The sequence below is a fragment of the Scomber scombrus genome, chromosome 22, assembly GCF_963691925.1.
Source record: "Scomber scombrus chromosome 22, fScoSco1.1, whole genome shotgun sequence".
In the NCBI taxonomy this organism is placed as follows: domain Eukaryota; kingdom Metazoa; phylum Chordata; class Actinopteri; order Scombriformes; family Scombridae; genus Scomber; species Scomber scombrus.
The window spans coordinates 23,469,145-23,489,657 of record NC_084991.1 but is presented as its reverse complement, the minus strand read 5'-3'; the positions used below and the strand labels follow the sequence as shown (position 1 = coordinate 23,489,657).

The following is a 20,513-nucleotide window of genomic DNA, read 5'->3' as shown; positions in this document are numbered from 1 at the left end:
TACATGTACCTGAGGAGGAGGAAGAGGAGGAGGAGGAAGAGGAGGAGAAGGAAGAGGAGGAGGAGATGGATGAGGAGGAGGAGGAGGAGGAAGAGTAAGAAGAGGAGGAAAAGGAGGAGGTGATGGAGGAAAAGGAGGAGGAGGAAGAAGAAGAAGAAGAGGTAGAAAAGAGGAGGAAAAGGAGGAGGAAGAAGAAGAAGAAGAGGAGGAGGAAGAAGAAGAAGGAGAGGAAGAAGAAGAGGAAGAAAAGGAGGAGATGGAGGAGGAGGAGGAATAAGAGGATGAAAAGGAGGAAGAGGAGGAGAAAAGAGGAAGAGGAGGAAGAAGAAGAAGAAGAAGAAGAAGAAGAAGAAGAAGAAGAAGAAGAAGAAGAAGAAGAAGAAGAAGAAGAAGAAAAGGAGGAGATGGAGGAGGAGGAATAAGAGGATGAAAAGGAGGAAGAGGAGGAGGAAGAGGAGGAGGAAAAGGAGAAAGAGGAGGAGAAAGAAGAGGAAGATGAGGAGGAGGAGACTTCAGTTAGGGAGTGATTGGTGTAGCTTGAACCAGTTAATAATAATGATGATAAAACGTTAAACTGATCAGCGTGGTGTTTCTCACCCTGCCACCGGGTCCAGGACGATGGCTCTGGGCTCGTCCAGGTCTTCAGAGATCAGGATCTTTCTCATCGTCCCGTTGAGCCGCGTCACCTCGATGCGGTCCGTGCCGGTGTCGGTCCAGTAAAGGTTCCTGGCGATCCAGTCCACCGCGATGCCGTCGGGATGGTTGACCTGCGACGTCACCACGAACTGGGCGTCGCTGCCGTCGGGCAGAGAGCGGCGGATGGCCTTCACGTCGTCGTCCGTCCAGTAGATGTAACCGTCCACCGGGTCGTAGTCGATGGCGATGGCGTGCCGGATGTCGTCCACCTGCAGGATGATGTCGGTGAAGTCCGGCATGTCCAGAGAGATGCGGCGCAGGTCGGTCCGCCGAGCCAAGAGCAGCATCTGAGTGGCGCCTGAGGAGAGACAGGAAGTCAGAGACAGGAAGTCAGAGACAGGAAGTCAGAGACAGGAAGTCAGAGTCAAACATCCTCTCTGTTCCATCCAGAGGAAAAACAACTAATGGAGCTTTTCCACTAAACAGTTCTAGCACGACTCGGCTCGACTCGGTTATTGTGCGTCTCCATCAGGGAAAGTACCTGGTACCTGGTACTTTTTTAGTATCTGCTCTACCGAGGTTCCAAGCGAGCCGAGCCGATACTAAATGTGACGTCATCAGACTGCCGGCTGCTGATTGGTCAGAGAGTCGCTGGAAGAGTCATGAGCACGACGTAGTGAGAAGTAAAGATGGAAGAAAGGAAAATAAGACAAGAAGGAAGGAAGGAAAGAAGGAAAAGAAGACAGGAAGGAAGGAAGGAAGGAAGGAAGGAATTAAGGAAGAAAGGGAGGGAGGAGGGAAGGAAGGAAGGAAAAGAAGACAGGAAGGACAGAGGGAAGGAAGGAAGGAAAGATGGAAGAAAGGGAGGGAGGAGGGAAGGAAGGAAGGATGAGAGGATGTAGGGAGGGAAGGAAGGAAGGAAAGAAGGAAGAAAGGAAGGAAGGAAGGAAGGAAGGAAGGAAGGAAGGAAGGAATAAAGGAAGGAAGGAAGAAAAAGAAAACAGGAAGGACAGGGGGAAGGAAGGAAGGAAGGAAAGATGGAAGAAAGGGAGGGAAGGAGGGAAGGAAGGAATGAAGGAAGGAAGGGGCCGGTTCTGGCAGCATTTTTAAAATACCAACAACAGTGTTACAGATATTAGTTTCTCTTCTCTTGCTTTGTGTGAGACAGAAAGCCTCATACAGCAGCAGGAAGGAAGGAAGGAAGGAAGGAAGGAAGCAAGCCTCATACAGCAGCAGGAAGGAAGGAAGGAAGGAAGGAAGGAAGGAAGGAAGGAAGGAAGGAAGGAAGGAAGCCTCATACAGCAGCAAGAACACCATCGCCTCCATGGGTTCGGGTTACATGACGATGTACAAGAAACGTGTTTGGGACAATCTAACAGGACGTCTGGGGTCCTTTAACAGAGATGATGTCATTTCCTGTACTCTGTGTTTTGACACTTTGATCTCAAAATGATGAGAGCATTTTATAATAATATCCAGAGGAAGCATTCTGGCCGCAAATCACATATTAGATATTAAAAAGCTAAATATAGATATTGATGATCAGTCATAATAAATGAATCTACTGATTGTTGACATGGTAAAAGGGGGGGGGGGGGGTCCAAGTTCATGCAGCCTGTCTTATATCCGTTACCTTTGATATCAGAGCAGTCATCCCACATTCACCTAACCATGACCGTGGGAACGCTGACATACAGTTACGGCTCATTAATATCTATTTTCATCAGCTGCATATAAACAGCTGGAGTGTGCAGCTCATACGTTCATAAGTGTGGACGCTCACATCGTTATCTTTATAGTTACAGTTATTATTGTTCTTAGTGTGGACTTTTACAGACGTATCATCATATTCAGATCTCTGTATTTTACTGGTGAATGAGACACATCCCACTTTAAATGAGATAAAAGACATTAAAGGTGTTTTATAGAGTGGTTTTTAATGTATCTGTAAATGACTGAAACCTTCCAGGGAATCAGTAGAAAGTTATAAAGTTAAAAGACTTTTACTGTGATCTGCTTTGAGACACAACTTCAGTTTTTAAGGCTTCTGAATAAAATGATGAGTTTCAGCAGATTTATTCCGAAGAGACGAAGAAAAGAAAAACAGAAAGTGAGGCTGAAACAGTTAAAGCCCCGGCAGTGAAAGGAGGCATTGTCTGCAGGGGAGCATGTGATCCCATCTTTCACAAAAGCCCCCCCCCCCCCCCCCTTCACCCCTTCCTCCCCCTCCAACACCCCCCCCCCCCCCCCCCATGCAGGCGAGGGGGGCTCAACCAGGGAAAAAAGTAAATAAAGAGGCGGGAGGCGAATGTCCAGACCTGCCATTCAAAAACCAGCCGATGATGATGGAGGAGGAGAGGAGATCGCTATGGCAACTGCAGGGTCACACACACACACACACAAACTCACTCATACACACACACACACACAGTCATATACACACACTAACATACACACACACAAACTCACTCATATACACACACACACATATACACTCACTCATATACACACACACACACACTCATATACACACACTAACATACACACACACACACTCACTCATATACACTCACTCATATACACACACACACACACTAACATACACACACACACACACTAACATACACACACACACACTCACTCATATACACACACTAACATACACACACACACACACACACACACACACACACTCACTCATATACACACACTAACATACACACACACACTCACTCATATACACACACACACACACTCACTCATATACACACACTAACACACACACACTCACTCATATACACACTAACATACACTCACACCCATACATACACACACACACACACACACACACACACATAAACAATCACACACACACTCTTGATGACGTCATCAGGTTTGTTAGATTTCAGCAGCACTCGAGGTTTGATCATTAATGGATCCAATGTGGCAGTTTGGGCAGATTTCTTGTAAACGTTACGCAACGTCTCTCTCTGAACAGAACAGATAATTCTCTTCTTACACGTCTGAACTTCTCTTTACTGACGCAGCTCACGAAATATTTGGACGTGTTTTCTTGTTTCCACTCGAAACGCTGAAGCCAAAAAAAAAAAAAAAAAAACTGCAGATAATCACTTTGAATGATTTCAGTGTTCAAAACAACCAGAAACTAAACATCAGTGGATTCAAGTGTTTGAGTGGATTTCACCTTTAAGTAGGGGGGGGGGGGGCAGCATAGCATCATGATATCTTTTATGGTAATACCGTCTAATACACGGACGCCAAGTATCAATCTGTTATTAAAGGGATGTGTTTTTATCTCAGGCGGGGAGTTCAGGTCCTCTGAAATGATGCCAACCAGGAAGTAACTTAAACTGCATTCTATCAAAAGGCCACCAGGGGGCGACCGTTTTGGTGTCAAAAGGACTTCCGTCTCTATACAAGTCAATGGAGAATTCACCAACTTCTCACTTGATTTCTAACCTCAGTAAACGTTTTCAAAATGTGTTTATGGTCTCAATCGCTAGTTTAAAGCCTTCTTCAATGCAGTATGATGTTCATTTGGGACATTTTGGCCTCCCTGATTTTATATGTGACGATAAAGCAGGGTATGCATTAGGGCGTGGCTACGTGGTGATTGACAGGTTGATTGGTTCACAGGTTCAGGAGGGCGCCTCATGCTCCTCCTGATGCCCATATAAGTAGAATCCCAGTTTTTATTTTTCCCAGCATGCACCTGAAATTTTCAAGATGGCGCTGCTCAGATCCGATACTATTGGCCTCCGAGCAGCAGTCCACAAACCAATGGGTGACATCACGGATGTTACGTCCATTTCTTATATACAGTCTATGGTTTATCTCAGCGGGTTTAAATAAAGAAGCTGAGATGTGAAGATAACATAACATGCTGATGCTGGATCTGTAGTGTGATGCTGATGCTGATGATACTGATGATGAAGATGATGATGAAGATGCTCACCGTCTCTGCAGGTCTTGCCATCCTCCAGCAGCTGGACTCCGGTGGGACAGGCGCACTGATAGAAAGGTTTGAGCGGTGAGACGAGGCAGAGATGAGAACATCCTCCGTTCTTCAGAGAGCACGGACTGCTCACTGCACACAGAGACATAAAGGGTTAAAACTACTGACATCAAAACACAAAGAGTTAAAACTACGGAAGAGTATTAGGGCCACTGAAGAAAAATAAATAAATACAAATAAATAAAAATAAAATTCTAATTTTTTTTTTAGTGTCCCTAATACTCTTCGGTACAAAACTACTGACAGAAACACAAAGAGTTAAAAAGACTAATATATTTGTTAAAGTAATATTAAACCTTAAATATTTATTATTTTACAACTAAAATATTTATTTAAATAATATTAAACCTAAAATATTTATTTAAATAATATTAAACCTAAAATATTCATTAAAATAATATTAAACTTAAAATATGTATTAAAATAATATTAAACTTAAAATATTTATTAAAATAATATTAAACCTAAAATATTTATTAAAATAATATTAAACCTAAAATATTTCTTAGGAGTAGTCTTAAATCCAAAATATTATTTTAGATCTAAAATATTTGTTATTTATAACACATGGAAATTAAATCTATATATAATAAAAATAATAATAATAATAATAATAACTAACGTGGCGGCTGTCTCTTGGGGCTGAACACGTGGATGTCCATCGGGGAGAAGATGTCGGAGTGGACGACGCGCTGCTCGCCGCCCGTCTGCTTCCTGCAGGCGTGGATGGAGTGAGTGTTCCAGTCGGTCCAGAACAGCGTTTCCTCGTACAGCGTCAGAGCGAAGGGATGAGGCAGCTCGCCCTTCACCACCACCTCCCTATAAACACACAGCACCAATCAGCAGGCGGCACCACATCAGCTCAGACACGGCTGAATTACAACAACAATAATAATAATAATAATAATAATAATAATAATTTTAAAAGTCCTGTTCTTTCTGATCAACAGTCAAAAATAAATATGAATAATAAATATAATAAAAAATAGTAATAAATGTCAGTGACTTTAATCCATTTATTAATTTATTTTTTGGATATTTTTGGTCTTTTTTAAAATTTATATATATAACAAAATAAATCGTCACATTGAAGAAGTTAAAACCGGTACATTTTTTTGTATTTTTACTTTAAAAAAATTATCAAAACAATTCAGTCTGTCTATGTATAATTTATCTGTCCCTATTAAATAAACCATAATAATAATAGTAACAAAAATGACAATAATAATAATGATAAAAATAAATAATAATAATACAAATAAATAATAATAAAATAAGACTAATAAAATTAAAATAAATAAAAGCGTATTCATAAAATAATCAAATAATAATAAAAATATTACTAATAAAATAATGATAAAATAATAAATCATGATCAATAATAATAATAAAAATTATAACACAAATAATGATTTTAAAAAAATCATAATTATAAAATGATAAAATGATCAAATAATAATAACAATAGTAACAAAAATGACAATAATAATGATAAAAATAAATAATAAAATAAGACTAATAAAATAAAAAATAAATAAAAGCGTATTCATAAAATAATCAAATAATAATAAAAAAATATTACTAATAAAATAATGATAAAATAATACAAAATAATAATAATAATAAATCATGATAAATAATAATAATAAAAATTATAACACAAATAATGATTTTTAAAAAATCGTAATCATAAAATGATAAAATAATAATAACAACAAATATTAATGATATAATAATTAAATCATCACATATAAGAAGCTAAAATCTGCTAATTTTCAGTATTTCTACTTTTAAAAAATGAATAAAATGATTCATCTGGTTATTAAAATAATGGACAATAGAGCTCGTTAGTGTCTTATTAATTAACAGCAGTCACGTGACTCTCTAATCATCATCATCATCATCATCATCATCATCATCATCATCTTCATCGTACCTGGAGGAGCCGTCCAGGTTGCAGCGGTGGATGAAGTTGTGCTTGGCGTCGGCCCAGTACAGCTTCTGCTGGCTGTAGTCCAGCGTCAGTCCGTTGGGCCAGTAGATCTCCTTATCGATGATCATGGAGCGATTCGTCCCGTCCATCCCAGCACGCTCGATCTTTGGCACCTCGCCCCAGTCCGTCCAGTACATGTACCTGAGAGAGACCAGTATAACCAGTTAATACACCTGAGAGAACACCAGTATAACCAGTATAACCAGTTAATACATCTGAGAGAGACCAGTATAACCAGTTAACACACCTGAGAGCACACCAGTATAACCAGTTAACACACCTGAGAGAACACCAGTATAACCAGTTAATACACCTTAGAGCTCACCAGTATAACCAGTTAATACACCTGAGAGAGACCAGTATAACCAGTTAACACACCTGAGAGAGAACCAGTATAACCAGTTTAAACCAGTTAATACATCTGAGAGAGAACCAGTATAACCAGTTTAACCATTTAAACCAGTATAACCAGTTAATACACCTAGATGATAGAGGGATGATTGAGGGGTGATGGATGGAGGGATGATGGAGGGATGATGGAGGCATAGAAGGCAGGTTTTTGTCTCTTCAGTTGAAATCAAACTACAAACAGACTCAACTTCCCAGCATGCATTGCCCTGCTGCTGATCATGTGACTGCCGGCTGTCATTACCTCAGATCTCTGTTTACACTGAAAGTTAATACACTTTATTTATTAAACCTTATTATACAGACTCCTTATTTATAATAATTTATATTTATTATTATTTAAAGTTATAATAAATAAATAAATAATAAAGTAACAGTTGTGTATTTACATTTAAACTCTTAAACTTCACTAAAACCAACATTAAACCTACAGTAAAGTTTGGGGGGGGGGGGGGGGGCTCCACCGCTGTGCAGCTAATTGTCGTCTTTGTGTGCTTTAATTAGCATCACAGCTGGACCTCTGCTACCCCCCCCCCCCCCCCAGCAGGGAGGGGGGGGGGTGTTAAACTCTCACAGGAGGGGAAAAACACTGATCCAGCAGCCAAAACAACCAGACGCCCCCCCCCCCCCCCACAGACACACACACACACACTTCCTGTCTCCTTCTCCTCCATCAGCTGTCAATAAAAAGGCAAAATTCACCTTTAAAAAGTTCAACGTTCAGTAAAAGTCGACGTCCTGATTTATAAACGGAACATTTTCTGATCTAAAGTCACAAAAAACGCGATATTTTATCAAAATAAAGACAGAACATTTTGAGAACTAAGTTGTAATTTTTCAAAACTAAAAAAATGTGAGGATAAAAGTCGTAATATTATGAGGAAAAAAATGTATAATTACAAGGAAATAAAATAAAATGTTGTAATAATAAAGTTATAAAATAATGAAAAAAAGGAAAAAAGTTTTTGCAAAACCAAATTGTAAAATTTTGAGGGTAAAAAAAAAATAATTTAGCTGAAACAGAAGTTGTAATATAAAATAATACAGAATAAAGTCATAATAGATTTAAGTTAAATATCGTATTTAAGAATTTAAATATTTTTGAGGGTTAAAAAGTCACAAAATTATAAAAAAAATAAAGTCGTTAAATTTTGAGGGTAAACAAAATAATTATGTGTAATTAAACTGAATAAAATCATAATTAACAAAGTAAAATGTATTTCAAGAGGGAAGTTTGTAAAAAAAATATGTCAAAGAAAAAAAATGCAATATTTCGAGAATAAAGTCATTTAAAAAAAAAAAGTCGTAAAATAAAATAAAAATAAAAAAAGTCGTAAAATTTTTAGGGTAAAAAAATTTGTTGTAAAAAAAAAAAGTCGTAATATAAAATAAAACAGAATAAAGTCACAATAGATTTAAGTAAAATGTCGTATTTCAAAAATAAAGTTGTACAATTTTGAGGAAAATTTTATTGCATAAAACAAAAGTTATAAATATAAAGAAAGAATAAAGTCGTAACACATGAAAGTAAAATGTTGACCGGTTGATTTGATGTCATGATTGAACATCGCGATCATCTCGTTAACTTCCTTCAGCGGCCGTCAGACGTCTGAATGAAAAACACAAACTAAAAACGGTGCAGAAATCTCTAATCCGAGTGAAGCCTCCTGTCTGACCAACGCCGAGCCGCCACTCTGAGACGCTCTTTGTGTCGCTGCGAGGTCGCCGTCGGTCGTGAAGGCAGCCGGACCCGTCCACAGAACCGGCTCTTTAATGAGTCCAATTACACGGCTTTTAAAATGTGTGTGATGTAATGACGAGGCCGAGGCAACAGAGCCTCTTTGTCACATTTACATCTACACACACACACACAACAGAGAAGAGGACGAGAAACAAGCAGGAACAGCGTCTACAAACCCATCAATCAATCAATCAATCAATCAATCAATCAATACTTCTGTCTGTTTTAACGACTTCATGCTCACGTTTAGTTTCGTCGGTTTAAGATCATAAAAAGCTTCAAATCGTCACTTTAGAGAAGCTGCAACAGAATCTTTTGGGGGCATTTTTGTTTAAAAATAGCATTTTGTAACAGATTTCATTGTGATTATTGGTACTTTTGGGGATATATAAGCAGCCATATGTACGTGTGTCAGTAACAAATAATAATCATATTAAATCTTTAATAATTAAAACCATTTCAAGCACAAAAAAGCCATAAATTCATTTCTAAACAGTCTCCCAGCAAGGACCATTTAGTGTGTGTTCTGGAGCTTTCTGTCCAATCTGGAGCTTCTGTCCATAAAACACCAGAAAATAGTGAAAAATATATAATTTCTTAGAGCTTATGGTATTTTTCGCTTTTAATAAATGACTTAAAAATATGAAATCACTATCAAAATAGTTTGTCCAATAAGCAATAAATCGACTACGGGTCCGTTCAAGCGAAGCTCGAGGGTTTGTTGTTGCCGTCGCTGTCGCAAATATATGACATCACACAATACACGCTAGATGACGTTGCCACGGCAACCTGTCAGATTGGTCATTAATGTGGCCCAGTCTGAACAGAGCCAAATCCCATTTGGACACTTCGGATTTGAGAAGGAATCAGGTTTGAATCAGATTTGCCTGCAGTCTGAACGCAGCCTGCCTGCCTGACTGACTGGCTGGCTGACTGACTGACTGACTGACTGGCTGACTGACTTGCGGGCTGACTGACTGACTGACTGGCTGACTGACTGACTGACTGACTGACTGACTGGCTGACTGACTGACTGGCTGACTGACTGGCTGACTGACTGACTGGCTGGCTGGCTGACTGGCTGGCTGACTGACTGGCTGACTGACTGACTGGCTGACTGACTGGCTGACTGGCTGGCTGACTGGCTGGCTGACTGGCTGGCTGGCTGGCTGGCTGGCTGGCTGACTGGCTGGCTGACTGACTGGCTGACTGGCTGGCTGACTGACTGGCTGACTGACTGGCTGACTGACTGGCTGACTGACTGGCTGACTGGCTGGCTGGCTGACTGACTGACTGACTGACTGGCTGGCTGGCTGGCTGACTGGCTGGCTGACTGACTGGCTGACTGACTGACTGACTGACTGGCTGGCTGACTGGCTGAAGGTTTTAGCAGATCTAAGCTTTAAAAACATGCTACAGGTTTGATTATTGTGACTTTTTTTCTGTTTTCCAGTCTGAACAATGTGGTGCAGGGCCGAGGCAGAGAAATGCCGAGCACACATCAACCCCCCCGTCCCTCCCTCCCTCCCTCTCACCCCCCCACCCAAACCACAAGAGCTGCATTGTGTTTGGTACCTGATGCATTAATCATCCCGGTTGAACCGAGTCCAGCTCTGCGTTCCATCGTGGATTTGGAGAACCAGTTTTTCCCTCAAAGACTCTGCAGCAGCACTGAAAGCCGACTACACAAATCGTACAAATCACCAACTTTCTTCACTTCTTCTTCTTCTTCTACGTGTAACAAAGCAGTAATTACAGTATCACTACTTTTAAAAGAAGAAGAACTGTGTGTATTTTTGGGAACTTTTGAAGCTGCTGACTCAGAAAATGTTTATAAAGAAAGAAAAAAAAGTCACGTTTGAGAAGCTGCAGCCAGCAAACATTTGGACATTTTTGCTGGAAAAAGACTCAAATGATAAAATGACATCATCAAAAATAGTTGCAGATAAAGTAACAGAACTAATTGCAGCTCTAGATTAATCGATTCATCTGCAGGCTGACTTTGAGGCAGACCAGCTGGTGAATCTTTAATCTTTTACATTAAGAAGCTGCTGATGTGCGGCAAAAAAAGTAAATATATTATTGCAAAAAGCTGCAGTGAAAATGTTTCCATGTAAATTATGAATAATAAATGAAAACCAGTGTAAAGTCAAAGGAATAATAAAGGATTATTACTTGGGAAATTGTCAGGATGGATAAAGATAAAGTTGTTGTTTTACGGTTTTAAACACCTGGTTTTGTTTATTTATGGAATCATTTGCGTTTTAATGTAATTCTGTGTGAGTTTATGTTGTGTGTGAAGCCCTAACCTAACACACATTTCTGTCATTATGTGATAGACAATAATGCAGCAGAAGACTCATAATAATAAAAAATTAACTCATAAAAGAATCAAAATGCTTCAATCTTTTACAGTCAGAGCTGAAGAAATGTTCTTTACAGCTTTATGGTTTCAATGTGATTGTTTTCATTATCGATTAATCTGCAGATTATTAAATAACTTTTTTCTTTCAGTCATCTTCAAACGTCTCATTTAGTCCGACCGACCGTTCAAAACCCCAAAAATGTTCAGCAGAGAATTTCCACTAGTGAGAAGAATCTTCACGTTAAAAAACGACTAAAACAAGAACCAGTCAGCGCCTTCCTTCTTTCCTTCCTCCCTCCCTCCCTCCCTCCTTCCCCTTTCTTCTTTCCTTCCTTCCTCCCTCCCTCCTTCTTTCCTTCCCTTATTTCATTTGTCCTTCTTTCCTCCCTTCCTCCCTCCCTCCCTCCTACTTTCCTTCCTTCCTTATTTCCTTTCCTCCCTTCCTTCCTTCCTCCTTCCTTTCTTTCCTTCTTCCTTCTCCCTTCCTCCCTTCCTTCCTTGACTCGAGGACAACAGGAGGGTTAAAACTATTTTTCAAGATGTTTACGGTCTTTTTCTGCATTCATCCATTTATAAAACAATTACTAAACAATAAAATCTTAAATACACGTTGATGCAGTTTTCTCTTATTGATCTTTTTTTAATATATTACTTATATTGAAGTGGGCGTAACTCGGACCTCCATGATGTCTTGCTGCTACGGACGTCCATGATGTCTTGCTGCTACGGACGTCCATGATGTCTTGCTGCTGCTGAGTTCAGTCTGAATTTATCTCCTGCTGTTTTAACAAACCTGATGCTGCTTTTAAAACTACTTTTAACAGATTTATTGAATTGTTCATCTTCAACACTTATTCAGCACTGACCTGTATATAGATATTATAATAAGAAGTACAAGTGCTTCCCACCCGTACAGGACGCATGCAGAAGTAAAACTAACACACCCTCACACGGAGGTAGGGATCATTTGATTGGTCAACAGTACATCAGGCGCCTTCTTTGACAAACAGACAAAATCTGAGCAGAAACAGCTGATCTAAAAAATAAATAAATAAAGGAGCTGTCTGAGTGGGAGTCAATAAGTCACGCTCTCAAATTTAAAGACTCTTCAATCTACTAACAGAATGAAGGAGGGAAAAAATGTTAAAAAAGGCCCCCACAGTGCATCATCGTCCTCTGGCAGAGCCTCGGCTGGAAAAAACAAAAACAGCTGCGGCGACAACAAAAGAGGCTCTGTGAGACGACACGCAACCAAACAACAGCAACAGAAAACAGGAATGTAGGAAACGAGCCTCAGTTTGTGTTAATGAGACGCACAGCGGGGCGGAGTTACTCACACAGGAGAGGAATCACAGGTCAGCACTGTCCCAACACACTTAGTTAGGGTTCCTCTTTACTATAAGTTATAAAGGCTTTATGAATGGTTTATTATTGGCTTGTTAATCATTAATAAGCTGTTATTATAACTTATTAAAAAGGGGTAAAAGTGAGCAGCTGATCCCATATTTATCTGTTCTCAGCTTTGTCTCCATCAGGCAGCATCATTGGTTTCTATTGTTGGTTTTCTGAGCTTAACAGACTTCTATTATCTGCCTTTATCCACTTATGTATTATATCCACATTACTGATGATTATTTATCAAAAATCTCATTGTGTAAATATTCTTCTATCTTCTGTAATATATTCTAGTCTCGACAATATTGTCAGAATATCGATATCAAAATATTTGGTCAAAAAGAAGAAGACTTCTTTCCCTGGTGTGGCAGCAACACGTTTCCATGGTTACGCAGCAGTTCATTAAAACAGTCACGAACTTTTAATCTATTGTTTCGTGACCACGGACATTAATTTTCCATTATTTTTCGTGTCCTACAGCACTTTCGTGTTTCGCATTATAACATAATAAAATGGGATAATGATGCTTTTTTCTTTCCCTGGCCTGGCAGCAACACGTTTCCATGGTTACGCAGCAGTTCATTAAAACAGTCGCGAAATTTTAATCTATTGTTTCGTGAGCACAGACACAAATTTTCCAATTTTTTCGTGTCACTCAGCACAACTTTCAGAAACTAATGTATCTCATTGGGAATCTAATGAAGTGCTCAGTTGGTGTCAGTATCACTTTAAGGATTCTTGGATTGATATCGTCATTATTAAACGATACTCTGCACTAATCAGAGCGGATATCGGCCTCGCGTATCGGCGTGACTTTAATCTGCGATACGTTGGCGGATCAAACACTGAAGAGTTTCCATGAATAGAAACCCAGGAGAGAGAAGAGAAAGAGAAGACAGCGCGATGGAGACCGACCGCACCGCCTCTCCCCACCTCACAAAAAAATTTAAATAAAACTAATGAATACATTACGAGCCTCTTTTATCTGAGTCCTAATGGATTTACATCCTAATCCAAACGCCTCTGTGGAGCCTGACTGCAAACACGGAGGAACAGCTCATCACTTACTGCTCTGTTCTACACCGACTCTGGATTCATTTATTCATTCTGATATTCAATTAATCGATTTCTGCCTTTTTTTTATATCCCAAATTCTCTGATTTAGCTTCTTTAATATGAATATTTTCTGCTTTCTTTATAACAGTTAACTGAACGACGTCTGTTGGACTTTTCACCATATTTTTCTATTTTATAGACTAAAAAAATATATTTTTAGATACTGCAGGGCACCTTTTGCACACTATTTTATTATTATGTATTACAGGTATACATATATTTGTTTTATTAGTATAATTTTTGGGTATTCTTAGTAAGACATTTTTAGTTTTGTCCATTGGATAGTTAGAGATGTGTTTCTGTGTGATGTTAACCAAATCATTTCTATCCTACATACATGATAGTACATTTAGGTTTATTAGGATTTCACTTTGAGCTTCATAAAAATGATAACGGACACTGTTTCACTGTTTTCTGACATTTTATAGATTAAAAAACGTAATTGATTAATCAAGAAAATAATCTACAGATCAATTAATAATAAAGAAATAATTGTTAGTTGCAGTTCTACAAACATGGCGATACATTTGGGTTTATTAGGACTTCACTGTAAGCTTTGATTTAAAAAATGATAAAATGTTTTTTCACTCTTTTATATACTAAGAAAATATTAATTGCAATTTGGGCTTTTTATTTAAATGTCCAGATTTCAGATGACATCTAGAATGAGACAAATACCTAACAACACAAATTCAATTTAAATAAAAAATTAAGGCTTTCTGGAGATTTTCAGTATTTTTCTAACAAACTTTTACACATTTAATCTGCATCTTTACCTTTCAAGTAAAACATTTATACACACACATACATGTCAGTGATAGGTTTTATTAGTGTCCATGTGGTTTAGTTTAAATTTAAAGGGTTAAAATGTGAAATAAACGTATGAATAACTTGCACACAAAGCATCAAATTTCTGCTTTTAATCCATTTTGAGAGAATATATTAGAGGATTATGGCACATGATGCTGCTTTTAAAACTATTTTAATATATTTTTGAATTACTCATCTTGCCAACCCTCATTTGTCACTAACTGTAGGTCGTAGCGTTTCTCTTTTCTATTACTTTTGTGACTGTAAACACAATTTTCTACTCATTCTTTTTGTTTATTGAGTAAAATCTGTTTGTTTTTAACTCATAAACACATAAAATAAAGAAAAACCTGCAAGAGTGTGATTCATTTACTGCTAATCCACCTTAATTTTGTATGAAGTAAGTCAATACTGAGGTTTGCAGATATTTGTTAATATTTTCTGACTTATTTTGCAGAGAAACGGATGAACGGAGAACCTGCAGACGGAGCGTATGTGTGTTTATACTCCTGCAGACTCTCTCCGTCGATCTCGAGCCGATACAAGACATTCCTGAGCTGCTCCGCGTCCTCACAACACACTGACGCTGTTGTTCAGCAGACAGCAGCTCAGACTGATCTGATCCTCCTCCTCCTGTTGTTGTTCAGCCTGTGAAAGCCTCGCGGTGCGTTCAGGTGCAGAACAAAGTCGAGTCGAGCAGGTGAACGATAACACGACTGGTTTGGCTTTATCTGAGTTGAAGCGTCTGTTATCTTGTTTACTCGCTTATGTTTATTTACTCTTTAGTGTTTATTTTTCTCTATAAATAAATACATCTGACTTAGACTGAACACGTCATCCTGGTCGACATTTTTCAACATTTCACAAACAGACTGATCACTAATGAAAAGTCAGTCGTATCTCTAAATAATGAATAAATTAAATTAATGTAATCAGAGTGAGAACAGAGAGATCCAGAAACATCTGTAGACTGCTGCTGGCTACCGTTAGCACCCAAGCTACTACTCCCTAAATCACGCACTACTCCCTATATAGTGCACTACATCGTGAATACGCCCTTTTGTATAGTGTAAATTATTATAGTGGACTATAATTAATTAATTAATTATAATAAGACTATAGTTTCCCACAAAGCATCGGGAAAAGTAGTGTACAACCAATGTTCTACTAACCGAGCAATATTCACCATCATGTATTACGCTGAGAGAAAAATAGATAGTCCACAACCGGCGTTGATGTGTCATGTGTGTCACTACCCGGTGTGAGTCGCACATGCACAGTCGGGTCCGACATATTGGACAGTTCTGTACGGCAACTCCGCTTGGACAAAACATATTATTTGCCCATTTCGTGAGAATCATAAATACTTCCTTTAAGGGTTTTTACAAAAATATGTAGGGTCTAAGTAAAAAAGAAAAATAGTCCCAGTCACATCAGCTGCTCACACCGATCAGGATATATTAATAAAGTTTATATTTAAAAGAACAAACACAAAAAGAACTGCGCATGCGTAACTCACATTGGGTCGCAACCTTACGCATGTGCAACAGCTCTCAGCGTGTTACTGCTTCTCTGGTTACATACAGACGTTAAAAGCTTGTGGTGAACTTCTATTGTTTCTATACTTAGTGCGGACTCGCATCCAGCTGCTGAAACATGAATGAAATACATCTATCCAACCCATAAAAGTAGTGTTTCCAAGCGGAGTTGCCGTACATAACTGTCCAATATGGCGGACCCAACTGCGCATGTGCGACTCAAATTAGGAAGTGACTGTAACGTAAACAACGGCGCCTAAGTAGCGTCCGAAAGTGTTTCTTTATTTCTGGCAATGAGCTCTTTGTATAGTCCACTATGCTGGACTCCCTATGTAGTGACTAGTGAGGAGGGAATGAGTGATTTCGGACACAGCCCCACTCTACCGTTAGCTCCCAAGCTAACGTTATTCATCACTGACCCCTCTGTGACTCTTTGGTTCTATCGGAGGATCGGTCTGAGCTGACTCACCCTCGTCCCGGATCCAGAGCGATGGCTCTCGGCTGGTCCAGCTCCTGCCAGAACAGAACTTTCCTCAGAGACCCGTCCAGCTCCGCCACCTCGATCCGATTGGTCTCCGAGTCCGTCCAGTACAGTTTACTCCCCAACCAATCGCAGGCCAGTCCGTCGGGGGAGGCCAGGCCCGGGACCACGATCTGCACGGCGCTGGCCCCCGACTGGTTGAAGACGGTGCGTTTGATGGCCTCCTCGCTCACGTCGCTCCAGTAGATGAGGCCCTGCGAGTAGACGTAGTCCACCGCGGCCGCGTCCTCCAGCCCCCCCACCACCACCGTGGCGTTGGCCTTCTCGTGGGCCGCGTCCACCAGCCGCAGGTCCCGCCGGTTAGCATACAGCAGCAGCGGCACGCCTGCAAACACACACACAGCGTTTATAAAAGCAGCTCGTAACCAAATCACACAGTCTTCACTTCAGATGGTTCAACTTTTTCATTATTCTGAAAAGTTTTAAAAAATCTCATCAATTAGCTGATAATCAATTCTGGTGTTTGATTATTGTTTTTTAAGCATAATCTGATTTAATCTTTCTTCGGGTTTCTGCTTTTCTATGATTCGCATTTAAATTTAAATAAAAAATTAAGGCTTTCTGGAGATTTTCAGTATTTTTCTAACAAACTTTTACACATTTAATCTGCATCTTTACCTTTCAACTAACACATTTATACACACACACATACATGTCAGTGATGGGTTTTATTAGTGTCCATGTGGTTTAGTTTAAATTTAAACGGTTAAAATGTGAAAATAAACGTATGAATAACTTGCACACATTCTTTTTTTGTGGACCCAGCATCAAATTTCTGCTTTTAATCCATTTAGAGAGAATATATTAGAGGATTATGGACATTTTTTAGTATTTTTAGATGTTTTAATTTAAACTCTAAACTCTAAATAAAACAAACATCTGATTATCACCATGGCAACAGATTAATCCACTGATGGTTGCAGCTCTTTATCGTTAAAATAATCAGTAGATGAGGCCTAATTGTGCTTTTGTGACTATAAAACATGATTTTCTTTTGTTTTTGTTCCAAGTCTGCTAAATTATTCTGTTTAAAAAAGACTGAAACAAACTATTTAGAGTCATTTTTCAATTAATTGATAAATGTTTAAAACAGTTCTGGCCACAATGCAAACAGTCTTTAAATACTGGCTGGGAGATTATGGTAAAAATCTAAATCACGATGAATTGAACTTTTAACCTGGATTACGATGAATGAACGATTATCTCCTCCCTTCATGAACTATGATGTATTTTCAGTTTCTTTAGTTTAGTATTTTACTCTGCTGCCCTCACACATGAGGAAAATAATGCTGATTTAATGTTTGACTTTCCATCTTTCCAGCTTTCCTTTCTTCCTTCCATCCTTCCTTCCTTATATATCCTTCCTTCTTTTCATCCTTCCTTATATATCCTTCCTTTCTCACTTCCATCTGTACTTCCTTCCTTCCTTCCTTCAATCCTTCCATCTGTCCTCCCTTCCTTCCTTTCTTCTATATCCTTGATTCCTTCCTTCTTTTCATCCTTCCTTCCTTCCTTATATATCCTTCCTTTCTCACTTCCATCTGTACTTCCTTCCTTCAATCCTTCCATCTGTCCTCCCTCCCTTCTTTCCTTCCATCCATCCTTCCTTCCATCTGTCCTTCCTTCCTTTCTTCTATATCCTTCCTTCCTTCCTTCTTTTCATCCTTCCTTCCTTTCTTCCTTCCTTATATATCCTTCCTTTCTCACTTCCATCTGTTCTTCCTTCCTCCCTTCCATCTTTCCTTCCTTCCTTCTTTCCATCCTTCCATCTTTCTTCCTTCCATCCATCCTTCCTTCCTTCCATCTGTCCTTCCTTCCTTTCTTCTATATCCTTCCTTCCTTCCTTCCATCCTTCCTTATATATCCTTCCTTTCTTCCTTCCTTCCATCTTTCCTTCCTTCCTCCCTCCCTCCCTTCCATCTTTCCTTCCTTCCTTCTTTCCATCCTTCCATCTTTCCTTCCATCCTTCCATCTTTCCTTCCATCCTTCCATCTTTCCTTCCATCCTTCCATCTTTCCTTCCATCCTTCCTTCCTTCCTTCCTTCCTTTAGTATTTTACACTGCTGCCCTCACACATGAGGATCTTTATAGAGGTAAATAATGATGTTTTAAGGTGTGACGCTGTGGTTAATGTCTAGTTTACTTGATTAGAACTATGTAATGATCCTTAAAGATATGCAACCTTTGCTGTCATGGCAACAGTGAACACCACCATTAATTGACATGAGCCAGATTAAGTCCATTAGAGTTTCTAAATGTCGATTAATTGTCCAGCTTTACTCAATTTACTCAATTTACTGTCATAATTATCAAATAAAAGCAGCAAACTGACTGAAATGATCCATCACTTCTCAGAATGGTTGCAGAGTTGTTCTTTTCTTTACATCGGACCCTGCTCGGTCCGTTACGTGGACAGAAACGGATCATTTCTGGGTTTTTACTGTCGGCTTGTTTGTGACGTTATTGAAAGAACTCAGACTGAACCTGAGACGTCTAGCGGAGGACCGACGGCTCGCTGAGAGGCAGTCTGGGACTCGTGCTTCCTCTCCGCTGGCTCTTGGCATTCAGCCCGACCCACAATCTAACACATCCAGCGCTACACGCCATCGGATCAGCGGCGAGGTCACCAGCAGCCCCCCCGCCGCTCCGGCTGCAGGCCTGTTTTCACTCCTCTCAGGGGGAACTTCCTTCCCCAAATATTTACTACATTAATACATCGAAACCTGCAGCGAGGCTGCTGAAAAGCCCGAACTGTGCCGGATTCACACATTACTGCAACATTATATACTGAATACTTTATTATTATTACTATATAACTGCTTATTATATACTGTATATTTATTATAATCACTTTATTACTGCAACATTATATACTGAATACTTTATTACTGCTTTATTATATACTGTATATTTATTATAATCACTTTATAACTGCTTTATTATATACTGTTTACTTTATTATTATCACTATATAACTGCTTTATTATATACTGTTTACTTTATTATAATCACTTTATTACTGCAACATTATATACTGAATACTTTATTACTGCTATATTATATACTGTATACTTTATTATAATCACTTTATTATACATTACTGCTATATTATATACTGTATACTTTATTACTGCTATATTATATACTGTATACTTTATTATAATCACTTTATTATACATTACTGCAACATTATATACTGAATACTTTATTATTATTACTATATAACTGCTTATTATATACTGTATATTTATTATAATCACTTTATTATACATTACTGCTATATTATATACTGAATACTTTATTATTATCACTTTATAATTGCTTTATTATATACTTGTGCTTTATAAGATACATGACTGATATATTACATGTTGTTGCTGCTCTAAAAGTGAAGAGTAAAGACATAATAAAGATATAATAAAGATATAATAAAGACATAATAAAGATATAATAAAGATATAATAAAGACATAATAAAGATATAATAAAGATATAATAAAGACATAATAAAGATATAAAGGAGCAGATTAAATGATCGTTGCTGATGTAAACATGATGGAAGTTTTTGTGACTAATAACCGACCTGAGCCGACGTGTTTCATTAAAAGCAATAAATAAATAATATGTACATAAAGCAGCTTGGTCACACAGCAGGAACACATGACTCTCTCTCTGACTTTAAACTGGATTCATTTGTGTCTGCAAAACATTTAAAACTGTTTCATCTGACATCTGAAATGCGCCACATCGCCATGGTAACAAGTCTTTTAGAGCTAAAAACTAATTAATGCATCTAGAAAATACTACTAATGTTGATCACTGTTGTCTCATTTTGTCCACAACATTAAGATATTCAGTTTATTATCATAGATGAGTAAAGAAATCAGAAAGTATTCACATTAAAAATGACTTCAAATGATTTGTTAATGAAACAG

General features: G+C 38.5%; 1 protein-coding gene across 1 annotated transcript in view; it reads right to left on the bottom strand.

The window, feature by feature from the left end:
* lrp6 (low density lipoprotein receptor-related protein 6) overlaps positions 1 to 20,513 on the bottom strand; it is a gene marked incomplete at its 3' end in the record, with an annotated part of 40,794 nt that overhangs the window by 18,336 nt on the left and 1,945 nt on the right. The window contains 6 exon segments of the mRNA XM_062443506.1: positions 1 to 9; positions 598 to 994; positions 4,613 to 4,744; positions 5,295 to 5,491; positions 6,609 to 6,806; positions 16,508 to 16,904. The exon segment at positions 1 to 9 is cut by the window's left edge and continues 163 nt beyond it. Of these exon segments, the coding sequence (XP_062299490.1) occupies positions 1 to 9; positions 598 to 994; positions 4,613 to 4,744; positions 5,295 to 5,491; positions 6,609 to 6,806; positions 16,508 to 16,904 (1,330 nt within the window).